Source organism: Lissotriton helveticus, chromosome 11 (genome assembly GCF_964261635.1).
Source record: "Lissotriton helveticus chromosome 11, aLisHel1.1, whole genome shotgun sequence".
In the NCBI taxonomy this organism is placed as follows: Eukaryota; Metazoa; Chordata; class Amphibia; order Caudata; family Salamandridae; genus Lissotriton; species Lissotriton helveticus.
Window position 1 is genome coordinate 673,364,748 of NC_136072.1, and position 16,013 is coordinate 673,380,760.

The 16,013-nt window shown below is 44.1% G+C and overlaps 1 protein-coding gene across 6 annotated transcripts in view; it reads right to left on the reverse strand.

Annotated features, from left to right (window-relative positions):
* LOC144791764 (disintegrin and metalloproteinase domain-containing protein 28-like) overlaps positions 1-16,013 on the reverse strand; it is a 3,516,669-nt gene that overhangs the window by 1,464,980 nt on the left and 2,035,676 nt on the right. For all 6 annotated transcript variants that reach the window (XM_078666532.1, XM_078666533.1, XM_078666531.1 and 3 more), the window contains one exon: positions 10,328-10,505. In XM_078666532.1, the coding sequence (XP_078522658.1) occupies positions 10,328-10,505 (178 nt within the window). The remainder of the gene's footprint in view (positions 1-10,327; positions 10,506-16,013) is intronic.

Here is a 16,013-nt window from a genome sequence, read left to right on the forward strand (position 1 = left end):
AACAATGCATAGTCTATTTGTGTAGTCCTTAACTTTCTATTCACCTCTAGGAATTTGCGCCGTTCCTCCTGGACCATCGGAGTGAAATCTGGGTATATAGAAAAGGGTACTCCATCATAGTTCAGTGTTTGTTTAGTACGGGCCGCCCGCAGTGCTACATCTCGATCTCTATAGTTCAGTAGGCGTGCAATGATCACCCTAGGCGGCGCACCAGGCTTCGGCACCGGGCCGAGAGAGCGGTGGGCTCGCTCCACTATAAATTGAGTAGAGAAAGCATCAGCACCAATCGCGGACGTCAGTAGTTTCTCCACATAATCTTCCATACATCCAGTATTTGTGGACTCCGGTACACCCGTTATGCGGATATTATTACTTCTACTGCGGGCCTCCAAATCCTCGTTCTTTGCCACTATGACCCGCAGTAGGTTCTCCATCCTCTGTAGCTGCTCCGTGTGTCCCGTAGTGATATCAGTATTATCAGATATCTGACGTTCCGTCTCGACAATGCGTTCTTCGTGTTGGTCCATTTTATGCACTATGGCGTCCATTCGGGATGACATTCTATCCACTTTGTCCACCACCGTGGCAAAGCCTTGCCTGATTTCATGTAAGAGTTGCTGGTTATTCATCTCCGCAGTCGAGGACCCATCTGGCACCTGGTCAACCCTCTGTGATTGTGCATTGTCCTGACTAGAAGTTGAGCCTTTTTTAGAGTTATCAAATGTGAGTTTCGGTTGACGGGAGTCCGGACGTCCCATGTCTGCAACCTGACACGTGGTATTCACGCAATTGGTTCCTCGTGCAATCAGCAATGTCCGCGCACCACAGTCACTCCAGGACCTCTATTGGAAAGCGGGTAGCACGGCACAGAGCCCTACCTGCGTTCTCCCAATGCCAGGGCCAGCAAATTAAACTGAAGGGGAGAAAGAACGATGCAAGAGCGACTCCGCTGTAAACCTGGTGCCCCGATGTGGGTGCCGTCCTGTGCAGAGTGATACAATTTGAATTTGCCAACTAGGTTATACAGTCACGAGGAGCAGCGTGCTCATGTACATTAAGCAGCCTAGAATGCACTTCTGTACCGTGATCATGTCCAGGCTCAGTGTAGTAGGCCGTGAGAACTGCTCCACTGCGCCCAAAAACCACTTTATAGTCCACTTCGAAATCCAGTGCAGTTCAGTCAGGTCAGTACTGTCACTGCCATGCCACACACGTGGAGGTGCAAATGCCGAATTATTTGCCCCAGTGCGCGGAAAACAGGCCAGCCCCACCGCAGTGCAAACCATACAAAGGATTGGTGCTCCGGCCAATGCGCCACATCCACCAGTATACCGCCACTGTTGTCAGCTTTTTCCTGCGCAGCCTGCACCTCTCCGCTACATAAGCTGCCGCGCCTGGATCTCCAATGTGCCTCTTATCGAATGTCCGTACAGCGGGTCCGAATCCTGCCGCCGCGCACGGCTGCTCACCACTGCGATATGGGACAAGATGGCGCCCTCGGGTCCACCGCAGCTGTCCGAGTGCGTATCTCCTCAGGCAGCAACCGTGCCCTCCGCCCAGCGCACACAGCTTACCAGCTCCGGGTAGGTGTAACGCTCAGAGCTCTCCTCCGGGTCGCGTAGCAGCCCCCAATCTCCGATGACCTCCGTCTCCCACAGGGCGTCCGCAATGTGGTGCGGCCCACCGCCCACGTGTGCAGCCTCGGTGTTTCCCAGCCACAATCCCCGGCAGCGGCCACTCACGGACCTCCAACGCTAGTCCCGGGGAAACTTCAAAGGCTCCGATGAGTTAGTTCCCGCTGTCCGATTTCCTTGAAACTTTCACCGAGGACAGGTTATAGCATGCTGCACAATCGTGCACAATTTCAGCAGGCTCGGACACCGGATAGAAAGGATAGATGCAGGATTATGAACCAGGCTACAGGAGCCTCATCCTTAGGCGGCCATTCTGCAGTGCGCCCTCTAGCGCCCCCTAAGAACCCTGTTATTTTGGTTCAGATTGGGGACAACAGCTAAGGTTGACTCTTATTGGGCTAGTCCACTAGATATTTCATCTCTAGATATGTCTTGATACACTGCACTGGTTATGCCTTGTAAAAACACTGGTTAAGTATCCTGGGGTTAAAAACCTCATGGTATGAGCTTTGTTCTATGAACCAGAATCCAAGGGTACTGTGAAAGCTTGCTTTGTGTGCTGAAGTAATCAGTGTACACAAAAGGGTTGTTGAATTGACAAACGTATGGGGCTTAAACCATTTCTGCATTTTGAATTGTTCTTAGATGAAATGTTACCAAATCAAGCAAAAACACATTTTATTAAATTTAGATTTGGTATCCTGCATATAAAACGTTTCACGAGTAAATGGAAGACTCACCATCATATTGAGACTAATAGGTATGATCTTATTTCGGTAATTGTAATTGATTATAATTGTATTTTATTGATTGTGACTTTCCCCTTGTGAGCCTCCCCCCAAGATATTTATTGTTCATGTCATTTTTCTGTGCTTTAAATGTAACCATTGGATTTTTGCAATGTGATGCTATTTTTATACTTTTATGGCTTGTAGCCGAAATAAAGTTTTTTCAATCAATCAATAGGTATGATATGTGTGAATACAATGTTAGTGAAAATATATAGCTTGCATTATTCTTTTGCATGTCAGAATGTGCAGAGATATTGGATTTGCCCTTTATGTATGTTTCTGGGTTTTAGGAATTACTTGGCCGCCTTTAGAATTATGAAATCGGACATAACTACTCCTAAAGTGTTCTGTATTAAATTTTTTCCCCATGTACAGATTAAAATTAAGCAAATAGCAATTGATTTTTAATGTCATGATAAAAATTAACTTGCGTTTTATCTTGAATGGATTGCCAAATTTTTAACAACTATTTTATTTATTTCAACACTTTCAGTGTTTTATCATATGCATATTGTAATTTTAACAGTGTGTTTTTGGTGGGTATGCCCTGAAATAAGCATATATTGACTAATGTATCTTCAATAATATCCTGCTATGTCAAGTCTGAAACATATTTTGGTGTACAAACATCTAAGAAGATGGAGGACATTAGCAAGTTAAATTATAACTCTTTATTTCCAAGATCTCTTAAGATTTTTAGAAAATAGGACACACTTAACCTTGGCCTTACTAGTAGGCGTATTGTCAGTAAGATGGTAACACTGCCTCAATATCTTTTTTTTTAAAGACACATTTTATTGCATTTTGGACAGTACACCACAGTGTAACAAGAGAAATAAAAATGAACATAGAGTAGAACCAAAAAAAAACACAAACCAAAAAAAAACAAGACACAAAGTCGACAATCCTCCCCTCCTTCCGCCACCCTCCTCCCTTCGTCAGGCCAATATCTATGATGACTCTCATTCCCAGGCCCCTCCGTCCCACCCCTCTCACGCCTGGCCATCCCTTACCATGTACAGGTAGATCAAAAGGGACTTTTGGGGCCCCTAGCATGGCCCTCGTCCCCCTTTTGCCTCTACCCTGTGGCTTTACGGTCACATGTGGTGCCACCCAAACATCCATGGACCTTATGGTACCTGGCACACAATGCATGGATGTTTAAAACATGCCTATTTCTGCGACTCTTTTCTGGGCCGCTGCACAAGTCACAATAGAAAACAGCATGTTTCTGACCGCCTGCACGGCGGTTGGATCATAATGTAGCAGGTGGAATCACTGACTACATATCGGTTGGTATCCATCATACAATGATGGTGGTCGGACTCTCGCCAGACAGTCTTCATAATAAGGCCCTAAGCCTTTAAAAGGTGTTATTGACACATCGTATTTTAAGCATTCTAGATTTAAACCACTAAAGTTTTCATCAAATATGGCAGAATATAAGGAGACATTATAACATTTTGGGCTTTTATTAGTATACATGAATAGGCTTCTAATCCAAACTTCCATCTATTATGCACACACATTTCTTATCTTGCTGGCATGATCTGAACTTTATTATCTTAGGCAAGACAATTATTGAGGTTGTTTTTGTTTCATATGAAGAGTTGCAGAAGGAATATGCAATGCCCAAACAAGTGTTTTTTCGATATCTGCAGCTTCGATGTTGTTTCCAGCATGTGTATCCGAACTAAATGAAACCAGCACATAATGATTTTCTTGGAATTTTTATAAATACACTAGGGAAGTATTTACACATCATTTATAATTTTTTTATAATAATAAAGGACATAAGTTTGATTATTTGGCATCGAGATAGAATCTAAATTTGATACAAAAGATACTGCTTAAGATATTAAATTGAGCAATAAGCTTAACCTGAATTGAGCCGAAAAAATAACCAAGGTTGTATGGCAACTGTCAGCACAAGACAAGCTAAGAGATGGAAACTTCTACCTCCTTAAAGGAACAGTGCTTGTTTTTCAGTCCTGAATACATTTAGGGGCTGATTCCGATCTCGTTTAGGAGGGCTCCGAACGCGAACCGGCCAGAAAAAGTAGGAGCCATACTCGTGTTTATTGATCTACTCGTACAGCTGTATGAGCGAACAAGTGCGATACGAGAAACGCAAAATCGTCGACCAAATCGTTTCTAGGTCTGAACCGCTCTGTACATCTTGTCCGTAAGCAAACCGTACCGTGCAATGGAGGCGTTTCCGACTGTGCCAGTACGATGCACGATTTGCACAGATGGATCGAGTCGGAGCCTGCGACACGTAAACGCTCCGGGAAGGGGACTTTGGGGGTCCACGCCGGACCCCCCTTCACCCGTAGTCGTACGAGTCAATCACAGGGGGGAGCCAAGGGACCCCCTACACATGCATGTACGGTACAGGTGGCACAGACGCATCCCCACTACAGGGGGCGCCCTTGTGCGCAACATACCTTTTTCGTCAATGGGAGCCTATGTACATGTCGTACAACAGGCTCCCATTGACTTCAATGGGGCTCCGAGCGACCTGTGTCCAGCAGCGCTTGTTCACATCATACTCTGGCGCTCGGAGCCCCGGAGCACGAGTCAATCGGAAAGCCCTCCAGATCCGAGTCGGACTGAGCCTTCTCCCAGCGCGATCGGAATCGGCCCCTTAGGGTCTAATTACAATGTCGGTTGGAAAGCCTCTGACCGACATTGTAGCAGGGATTCCGTTCTCCTACAGAACTGTGCATAGAGATTTGGAACCTCAGTGAATTAGGGTGTGCCAAAACTCACCTTAGTCCCCAAAATCCCCTTACTGAGCTAGCTACAGTGTCTCATTGGTCATTACACACTCCCAATGTTTAGACAAACCAGAACATGAACTTAGAATACCTCAGGTCACGTGGAATACATGAGCACTCCTTCGTTATGCAATCATTTCAAACCAGAACGTGGAGTAAATGAGGACGCGTGCATATTTGAAATATTTATTTACTAATGCAGTGTTCTCAAACGCAGTATCTTAGATAATACAAGGAAACATATTATAAGAAGCAAAGTTATCAGCATAGTTACTAGTCCATAGTATGCAAATGGTGACAACATACTAAATATGCTGAAATGAATAGGGTTCAACAACACCTATTTCTCACCCTCCCTATCTAGCATATTATATTATATCTAAGAAGGTCTCAGTGGGTTTTAGCAGGGCTGCCCCATACCTCAAGATCCTAGTGTAACGGGATCACATCATCTTCCTCCAGCTCTCTGCATGCGAACCGCATCAAGTGTGTTTTGTGTGTTCTAAGCAAAGCAATATAAAACGCGCCTAATGCCAGATTTTGGAAGCAGCTGCATTTATGTTATGTCTAGGAAGGTGCGAAGATCAGACCTCACAACAATACTGTGTCGAGTTATCCTTGAGGCTTCAGCACTCACTGTACAGACATAGTTTACCAAGCAAAGCTGATATCAGAGCAATAACATATTATTCTCATGTAAATCACAACGCTCTTCTAGGCTGAAAGCTAAAACAACAATTATGTGTCGTGTGCAGAAGCAGCAAAAGGTAAAATGGCGTTTAAACATTTAATAAGCTCATGCTAACTTAACACGGTATATAGGTAAGCAGTAACTATATGACATCCCCCCATGATCCGAGCACGGATAAGATAAGATAAGATAAGGCAAGGGGCACATCATGAAAGCAGAGTTCAAGAACGATGAGCCATGTCAAAAATTAAAAATGGTGGAAAAAAGTTTTCATAAGTCAATTAAAAAAATTCCAACTTGCCAATCCATTGTTCACTTCCCCTCAAGTCAATAGGTCTGGGTGGTGAAAAATGTATACACAATTTGCCCCAAAAAATTATGTAAGTATAAAACGGGTTGTCATCAAAAACCTGGAAAGCCTTTAGGACAAGATTGAATATGCAAAATATGCAGCAACAGCCTCCAACATGAAGTCACTGTCATCATCCGAAAACAGTTCAGTCATCCAATTTAATAGTGGGAAAGAACATACGTGCTCTTCCAGTACCGGAGCCTCTATCACCATCAGAGGACAACTCGGTGGGTTCTCAATAAAGCTCTGTGCCAAGAAATCTTGCGCTGCTGCGAGTATGTTCCAATGACCCATTAGTCCATGCATCGCTGCCAAGGCCATAATCCTTTCGCCAGAACAAACCAACTCGTGAGTAACTAAGGGACTCATCAGATGATTAAAATCGACGTCAGGAGACACCGCCTTGCAGAGACACAAATCAAGGGCCCAGTCGAAATCGCAGCTCAGGCAATGAAACACAGGCTGGACACATGTGAAATAGGAAAATCGAAACAATAATCCATATGCCGTGCTTAATGTCGCAAGCGGCAGCGTGCCATAGTATTCAAGCATCCTGTTGCGAAACAGTGCCAGGTGGGGCTGTGCGTCGTGTAACACAGGATGGGCATCCATTTTTAATAAAACAAAATATCACCAGAACGCCTGCAGCCAGTGCCAGCAAAACCGGGAATCCACCAAACAGACTTGAAAATATAGAATGAAAGAAAGCAGGAATGACCCCAAATATTTTCTCAAAGGAAGTCACGAGACCACTGCTAACTACCTTAAAAAATGTGCGAGTCTAGAAGTGGAGGACGCGTTAAAGATTGAATGAATCAGCTCGCTGAAATGCAACGGCAAATCAGTATTTAAAAGAGCCTGCACTTCTGTGCGGGTGTTAGCTATGTGAAGTACAAATGTTTCATGAGCCGAACTCAAGGCCACTTCTTTTTGGGACAAAAGGGCTCTTATTCTACTCATACCATTGAACTCTGCCGTCAAGGTTGGGGTGCGCGGCCAGATGGAAACATCCCCGTTCCCATGCGGGGGTGGGTACAGAAAATGTTTGCAGCAGACAACACGTTCAGATACAGTCACCACATAAGCAACACCTCTAATTAACCCACAACAATTTTCATTATTTAAACGTAAATAACTGCCGTTTGCCAGTAATGTGAAAGTGGGGACTATTGCGGGTAACGGAGTTCCTTTCAAAACACAGGCTAAATTTGGCCGGTCCTGGTTACAAGAACCGTGTAATTGAATGTGTTTACACATTAAAGATTGATCTGGTGTCTCTGTACACTCCTCCCCTTTTAGATACACTTCTTGTCTGTCTTTTAAACAGCTGTAAGTAAATGGCAGTGACCAGGCTTCATGGAGAAACAAACTACCCAATGGTTCATATCGGCCTATAGCAATATATTGCATACAATTTGTAAATTTACACAAAGCAAACGGTAATGTGATTAATCCGTGGATAAGCCACTTTGCAGCAGTGGCCTCTGCCACAGAGAAAGGTAAGGATTCCAACCTTTCAATATGTAACATGGAAAAAGATGCATCTCGCATTGAAAGCAAGCGCTGCTTGTCAGTTAAATTAAAAGGGGCAAAGAGGGAGGACACGTTCATGTAAGACCATGGCACCTTGCCAGATTTAAGCGTCTGCAGGGTCCATGCAAATTGCATAATTGAACGCAATTGATTTTGACCATGGTATAACACAGACACTTCATCCTGCACAATATCCACAACAGAGGACACAATATTATTTAACGTGTAAATGCGGGAAGAAAGCATGTTAATACTATTATCTACAACTGCAAGCACCTTTTCTAGATTAGCTTGATCAATAGCTTTAAGGCGTGTAGCCGCCTCAATCTGTGATGTCTTCCAGATTTCATTGTAAATCGCATATATCCATCTTTTTGATCTACCATTATGAAATCATTTAAATCTACATCATCATTCAGCTTGGATAGATGCAGTTTAACCGCAGCCAAAGTAGAATGTTTCAGCCAATTTTGACATAATTTGCCTACTGAATAAGTGGTGACAGAATGGTCGGTTTCAAAACGTGGATCAGGTCTGACTTGTGTAAAGCCATCAGCTAAACCCAGAAAACGATGCTGGCATGAATCAGCACTCCTGTGCCACACCAGCCAACCTTTTGGATCCAAACTGGATATGTTAAAGGAGGAATTTAGCAATAGAGTTTGTAACTCTCTGAGTGTAAATTTGGTAGTATTACCCCAACCCGAATATTCTTCCAAATCAGGGAAGGAAGGAGTATTCAATTTTTTAGAAGTAGCCAATCCAAAGCAAGTCGTTTGTGAAATGGTCGAATTCAAAAACAACATATGATTTGGGATGAGACATGCTCGGTGCAAGGCCTCAATGCCTCGTACCTGCCAACTTTTAGAACCCCAAACGGATTTAAGGTCAATGGTTTCCTTCCATAACTCGTAGCTTCTTCAGCTAATTTGTCTACCAACATTGTAGGTTTAAAATCCAACCGCTGTATTATGATGAAAGCCGTTGAGGTTTAAACCGGGCAGGGAATCCGACGCGGTTCCAACGGGCTCAAGGAGCCCGTCGGCCAGTCGGAATGGCCTCATAATGGCTTAAGGATGGCATTTCCGCCATCGGGATTATGATGTTGGTTTCCAACAGCCAATCAATGTTGGCCTTACCGACAAGGATTGGATGTCATAAACTGACATTTGGGGGCCCCTAGTAATACCCCCTTACCCCCTGGCCCCCTGCATTTGGCCCTGTGGGACACCAACATCCCTGCACCTTGTGGCAGGCACCATGATGAGAATGACACTGTTGCGGAATGGGTACCGACTGACCTCAGGTTGGCAGTTCCAACCACATCAGTTGGATGCTACAGCACACAGTGCAGTCTGAAACATCCATTTTTCTATGGGAGCCTGTGCGGAGGGCGGAAAACGCCTGCAGCATAAGCTCCCAGAGAAAAATGGATGTTTCCAAACATTTCTTATCCTTAAGCCAAGCTTTCTTAATGTGAGCCCAGTCGTGCAGCCAACAAAACATTGAAGAAACATCACTGTTTTAAAATGTGAATTGTCCGATCATAACCCCCATTGCCAATTTTGGTGAAAGCTCTTTTTTGTTGATCACATAAGGTTGCTGACAGTTGCACTGTCAAGCCAGACTGACAAATCAATGTAGGTTAATGGCTACCTGCATCTCATCTGTGCAGCTGCCAGAGAAAGACACCTACACCTAAATTACCTAGTTATCTAAGACACCTTTATAGCATTACAATGTCATATTTAGTTCTACTATTAACAGGGATACTGTGGAAAGAGAGTGGTCACAGTCAGTGCCTTATGTGCAGTATCTATGAGCCACGGAAGGAGTTTATTCACCGTGCTCATGCCCTGTGGGTTTTGGGGACAGTGGATGTGCGTCTAGGTCATAGACATGACCTGCTTATGTGCAATGCATATATGGAATGGGTGCCGGCTGTGACCTGTCTCCTATATGGACCAATGTTCTGTGCATAAGTATAAGGGATGTATTACTGAATTATAGCTTTCAGAATGTTGATGAAATGCTGTGAATATTCACATTAGTGTGAAAATATGATATTGTCATACAAAACCTACAAACGTCTGATATATTTTAGTTTAACGCATTCAAATGCCAGTTGGTTTAAGTGCTCGCCCAAATGAAAGTGTTCCTGGAGCACAGGAGAGAATATTCCTGCGCTGTCCTTCTAGAGAACTAGACTCCTTGTAGCAGAATCCAAGTGCCTTGTACCTCACTATACACTTTTATATTTGTTTACAGAATGTAAAATGAAAAAGAAAGGACGTAGAGTTGTTTAAATTTTAAACAGCTGCTAAAACACTTATTCATGCACACATCTAAAACATCAAAATCCTCTTCATCAAAACCCCACCTATTCACTAGCTCACAGGGAAATACATTTATATTATTTGTAAAGCAGACAAGCAGTTGCATATTAAGTCATCAGATACTTCTGTGTCATTAGAGCTCCACAATATCCCGCTATCTATGTATCGGTTGAAATTACAGATTGCTATATCTGTGTGAGCACCAGTTACCTCCGGTGTACCGCAGTCGCACTGTTCATCAGCCTCAATGTAGCCATTTCCGCACACAGGAGGAGCTACGAGATCGCTCAGATTCGGTTTATTTTTCAAGCACATGGGCATATTTTTTAGAATGAATGCCCGATACTGTTTTTTACTGCACGAGCTGAATGCTGTGGATGGTGGATCACTGTAAGGCAAGAGAAAGAGCCATAAGAAAGCACTGGATCAGCTGGAAAAAAATACACAGAGACACAAGACATTCATCAAACACTGCTAACATCGAATAGTGCCCATGTTCATACCACTGTACTAGCTAGCTGAAGCCATTACTATTTATGGGTTTCACAGAGCAGTACTTTTAATTTTTAATTGTAAATTGCATTTATATAGTGCTTACTACCTGTGACGATGTGTTGAAGCGCTTTACACCAGGCAGCACGCTGCTCCGAACTTAAGGTTAATGGTTAGTTCATGGTTATTGGTTACTGTTTGTTATTGGGATTTGTCTTGTGCACTCAAAGCAAACCATTCCATGCAGTCATGTCTGTTTAGGTCTCGCTTTGCGAGCCTGCAGTGTATACTATAGTGTGGAAGCTTTCTGGAAGCTCCGTACACTCTTCGCCCATCTTTGTCAATGGCTTAGGTCCTAAATGCTGCCTTCCATCTGGTTTTAGGCTTATTAGTCCCTCCTTATGACGAGCATGTCATAATTTATATCATTCCACGGCTACTTGCCCCTTTACTCCTAACACTATTTTCTTTCCTGCCTCCCCCCCCCCCCCGCCCCATCTGCAGTCTGTGACTTCTCCCCCCTCCCCCCCCCCCCCCACCGCACCTCCCCCACTCCTGCTTTGTGCCTTTTTGGCCACCCGCACTAGGTCTCGCATAAATACGAGTCCTATTGCATTACCAATGCTTGTTTATTTCTTCTTGTAAGCACTATTTTCTTTATATGTCATGACGTGCTTACGTTTGCCGTGCGCCCTTTTACTTTCTTAGAAGCGCACGCCGCACGGATGATGGAGCCCAGAACAGCTGGTGCTTGTTTATTCAGTTTTTAACAATAGGTTGGCATTACGTTTGCTCATGGAGTCTTCGGAATGAACAGCCAGCGATCAGAAGTCATTCATTGATTTCATGCTTCGAGCAATGTGGACGGCAGATTCGTTCGTTCCATGATAATTTTACAGGCTAGCTACCCGACGGAAGTCCGGATTGTGAGCATTACAGCATGTGAGATTCTGAGGCTATCCCCCCTCCCCCGTTGCTGACCCCTTTAAGGATGGAACGTGTTGCAGTGTGTTCTCAGAAAACCTGCACCCTGTAAATCACCGCAGCTTCTCGTAGGTTATAAGAATTCAGCGCCATTTGTAGCTAAATATGAAAGACGCTCCGCAGAATAGGCCCAGATCAGCTGAATTTACGTTTTCACTTGAAAATTGTGATCTTTGGGGAACCTTCGCTCAGTGTAAATATGGTGACTTGTTTTCCTGCGTTTCTAAGGTCTGCTGTTGTATCATTGATTTAGGTGTGTCGTTCCGTGTGCTTTGTGGTATTAAAACAAAGGTGCTGCAAGATCTGTGAGGTCCCATGAGGCGCTGTTGTGTTGGTGGTGGTTGACTGCTAAATGTTAGCTATTTGGAGCAAGGTGACAATCTCTGGTCATAACTTATTAACTGAACACAATGTGCAATGTTCCAGGTTACAGGCCGTCTGTCATCCATACCTAAAAAAAGATTTAGCAGTATGAGTAGGTTTTGTACAGAGATGATACACGCTGAACAGTCCAATAATGTGAATGCCTTGGTTATTCAGTGGCCTCTTATACTCTTGCAGAATCTATTTGGCAATTAGGTGCATTTATTGTAAAATGTGTACCTCTGTCCTCCTCAGCGGAAAGCTGCAAGTTAACTTTTGACTCTGAGTTGAGGTAGCATAGATGTGTTCACGTAGGACAACCCTGTTGAAGGGTTACCACCAATGCTACCAAAAAAGCCTTGCTGTTCTTGTAATGCAGTAGCTTTAACCTAGATGATCTGCTGTTTATTTGCAATATGCTGTGCCTCACCTGAAAAGGTCTGCTTTTGAGGAAACATAGATAGTATGCTCTAAAACATCTGCCCTGTTCAGGCACATCTAATCTACAGCTCAGGAAGACCATGCTGCAGAGCTAGCAGTGATCCGGAACATGGCCCACTGTCAAGGCATTGCTTCTGTTATTACCTATACGTGTCCTGTTGATGAAGAGAAATTAAATATTAGTGCCTAGTTATGTAAGGTGTGAAACATTACTGCAGCCGACTTGTGATTCCATCCAGAACAGGAAGTGGGTGGAGCTTAACTATATGCACCTTGTGTTCTCTCATGCAGAGGCATTTTGGTTGCGTTATTATAGGTTCTTCCGTTTCAACTTGATCAAAGAACAACACTTTCAAATAGGCCAGTGCAGTTTCGCAGCCAAGGTGTGACAGTAATTGCGGCCCAAAGGAGGAGCCTTTAAAGTGTAACTTCCAGAGATCTAATGCAATATGTAAAGTGATTATGCAGTGCTGCTGTAAGTGCTGCTGTCAATGACGCCAATGTCAAAAGGAAGGTAGGTTTTCTTTCGTCTTGAGCTGTAACTTCACCACTGTTTGAGCTTACTGATGGGATAAGCATCCTGTTTTTTATTTTGTTTTTTTTAATGGGAAAAGGAAACTTAAGCATGGCATGCCATTGTTTTCCATAAATTGGTTTAAGGCGGCCAAACTGGTACAGTTTTGGAGCTTGTCACTAATTAACTTGTAGATGCCTGCTCCTAGCATATTAAGGGAGATCTGTTTCACACTCATCTGAACCCTTGTGGTGGGTAGATAAGGCGCCCTCAATGCTCAGTGAAGACAGTGGCAAAGTGTGCCGTCCTGTGTGGCTAGCAAAACACACAAGATGATGGATGGAATGCTGCACAATGGCAAAACATTCACCCCCAGTCACAGATCTGGGTTTAATCCATCGTTATTTTGCTCACCAAGCCACCCCAGTTCAGACATGGCGATATGCAAATCAGTCTTGACCCTGTGCCTCATGGGAACAGTCCAGCCCGAACTGCCAAGCCATGTCTTTCCTGGACCGGAATCAAGCATCCTAGGACCGGTTTCTGGCTATCAGCATCTTCAGCCAGGATAGCTTGACTCCAGTGGCCTAGTGAGCACGGGACCCGCGTCTGGGCATACCCTTCCCACATAGGGTAAACAGCAAAACACACAAGATGATGGACGGAATGTTGCACAATGGCAAAACATTCACCCCCAGTCACAGATCTGGGTTTAATCCATCGTTATTTTGGTCACCAAGCCACCCCAGTTCAGACATGGCCATATGCAAATCAGTCTTGACCCTGTGCCTCATGGAAACAGTCCAGCCCGAACTGCCAAGCCATGTCTTTCCTGGACCGGAATCAAGCATCCTAGGACCGGTTTCTGGCTATCAGCCGTCTTCAGCCAGGATAGCTTGACTCCAGTGGCCTAGTGAGCATGGGACCCACGTCTGGGCATACTGTGTGGCTAGACAAATATTTTGGAGCAGGCTCACCATGAAGGTATCAGATGCCTCTGATCTTTTTGTAAAAAAAATCTGGAAGAAGAAATATCTCCAAAGCATTTCCTTCTCAGCAGAGGCTCTTTTTTGGAAGCAGAGTGTCAGGTATTGCAGTTTAGTGCTCATGTAGATGTATAAGTGAAGTGCACATCTGAGTAGCTTCCCTTCACCTTCTTAACCGCATGCGTGCGGGCGGAATTCCGCCCGTACGCTGAGATTTGCGAAAGCGCACTTTACGTGACGAGCTGGGCTCGTCATCAGCGTAGCAGGAGGCTACCTCATGACGAGCCCAGCTCGTCATCAGCGTCGAAGGGGTTAAAACGAAGGCTACATTGAAGGGTACTTGATAGCAGTAGTAATTGGTAGTTGCAGGTGGACCTGGAGGCCATTTTTACAGTGTTACTTTCTACTTCAGTTTTTTTCCATTTATCTACACTTTCTCTAAATCTAAAACGTGCACTATACCAAACACACATTTCCCAGTGCCTTCTGGCAGTGCAGTATCTACATGAAAAAGGCTTGATAAAGGGAACTGAGTTTGAATCAGAATATGAAATTCAAGGGTATTTGATAATCTCAGCCAAGAAAGGGAGGAAGTGTGCATATTTCGCACTGCCATCGCCTGGGTTAGTAGCTACAACAATAAGGTTCGATAAAGGGCCTGCACTTTGAATACGGATATGAAATAGAAGAATAATTGATAACCATAGCCAAGGGAGGCAGCAAGTAGGTGTGTGTACGTGTAGATGATGTGTTGATTGAGTAGAAGATGAATAATGTGAAAAAAATAAGAAAGGTTGCAAGTGTTATCTCTACCATTGGGACTTATATATATGTGACGTTCTGCTTGTATTTGGAGCTCTGTTTCCAACAAAATGAAAGCACTACCTGCATCCATCTGTACCCGCTTTGTTTCTTGGAATCTATTTGTTCAATGCTCTGGTGCGGCTGCGGTGGTGGTGGAAGACCACTAAATATGGTGATATTAACCTACTGGCGGTTGCCAGTAGGTATTTATAATTAGGACCTAGTTATCATAGGAAAATCTCAACATTCTATTCCCAATAACTTTGGCGCCCGATTGACTAATCTTTGCAAAATTTTCAAAACTCGTGGGGCGCAGTGGTTCGCTCCTGACTTGAAAGTTTCGGGGTGATTTGGCAAGCGGGGGCCAAGATAAAAGGGTGGTCCCAAAACGTGTTTTCTCCATGTTATTTTCCATAGGATACTTTAGACATGGCTATCGCCCAAACTGCTGAACGGAATTACACCAAATTTGGCAAAAAGGTAGCCCTTGGTTCAGAAAGAACTCTTTTGTTGAATGGTGTAAATCCGTTCAGGAGTTCCTGAGAAATTTGAAAAAGAAAAAATATCAATGTCTGGGGGGAGCCTAACCACACATGTCATCGTGAGATCTGGATGGCTGTCAGCACTTCATTCTGGAATGCATCCAGTTTAGGAGTAGTAAAGTTAGGACTCCTAACTTTAGGACTCCTAAACTGAGAAAAATCCTAACTTTAAGACTTTCGGTATTCACAGAAGGCATGTAGGAGTCCTAAAGTTAGGACTCCTAGCTTCTGTGAATATCGAAATGAGTAAGTGCCCTCTGTGAATACCAAAATGAGTTAGTGCCTTCTGTGAATACGAAAATGGTAGTAAGTTTAGGATTTTGTCTTAAGTTGGCTCTGTGAATCGGGCCCCACATGTCCTATGCTTTAAATATACTGCACCCTACCCTTAGGGCTGCCTAGGGCCTATAGTAGGGGTTATGTATATGTAATAAAAGGGAAGGGTTAGGCCTTCCCTATTTTGACTTGCAAGGTCCAAATGGCAGTTTAAAACGGCACACACAGGCCCTGCAGGGGCAGGCCTGAGCCATGTTTAAAGGGCTACTGAGTGGTGGCACAATCGGTGCTGCAGGTCCACTAGTAGCATTTAGTTTACAGGCCCTGGGCACTTCCAATAGTGGATATGCCATTGTTACCATGTTTAAATTACAGAGCATATAGACTTTAGCACTAGTTAGCAGTGGTAAAGTGCCCAGAATCCTAGGGCATTCAAAAAGAGGGTCAGAAAAATAGGAGGAGGAAGGCAAAATGTTTGAGGATAATCTTCCAGA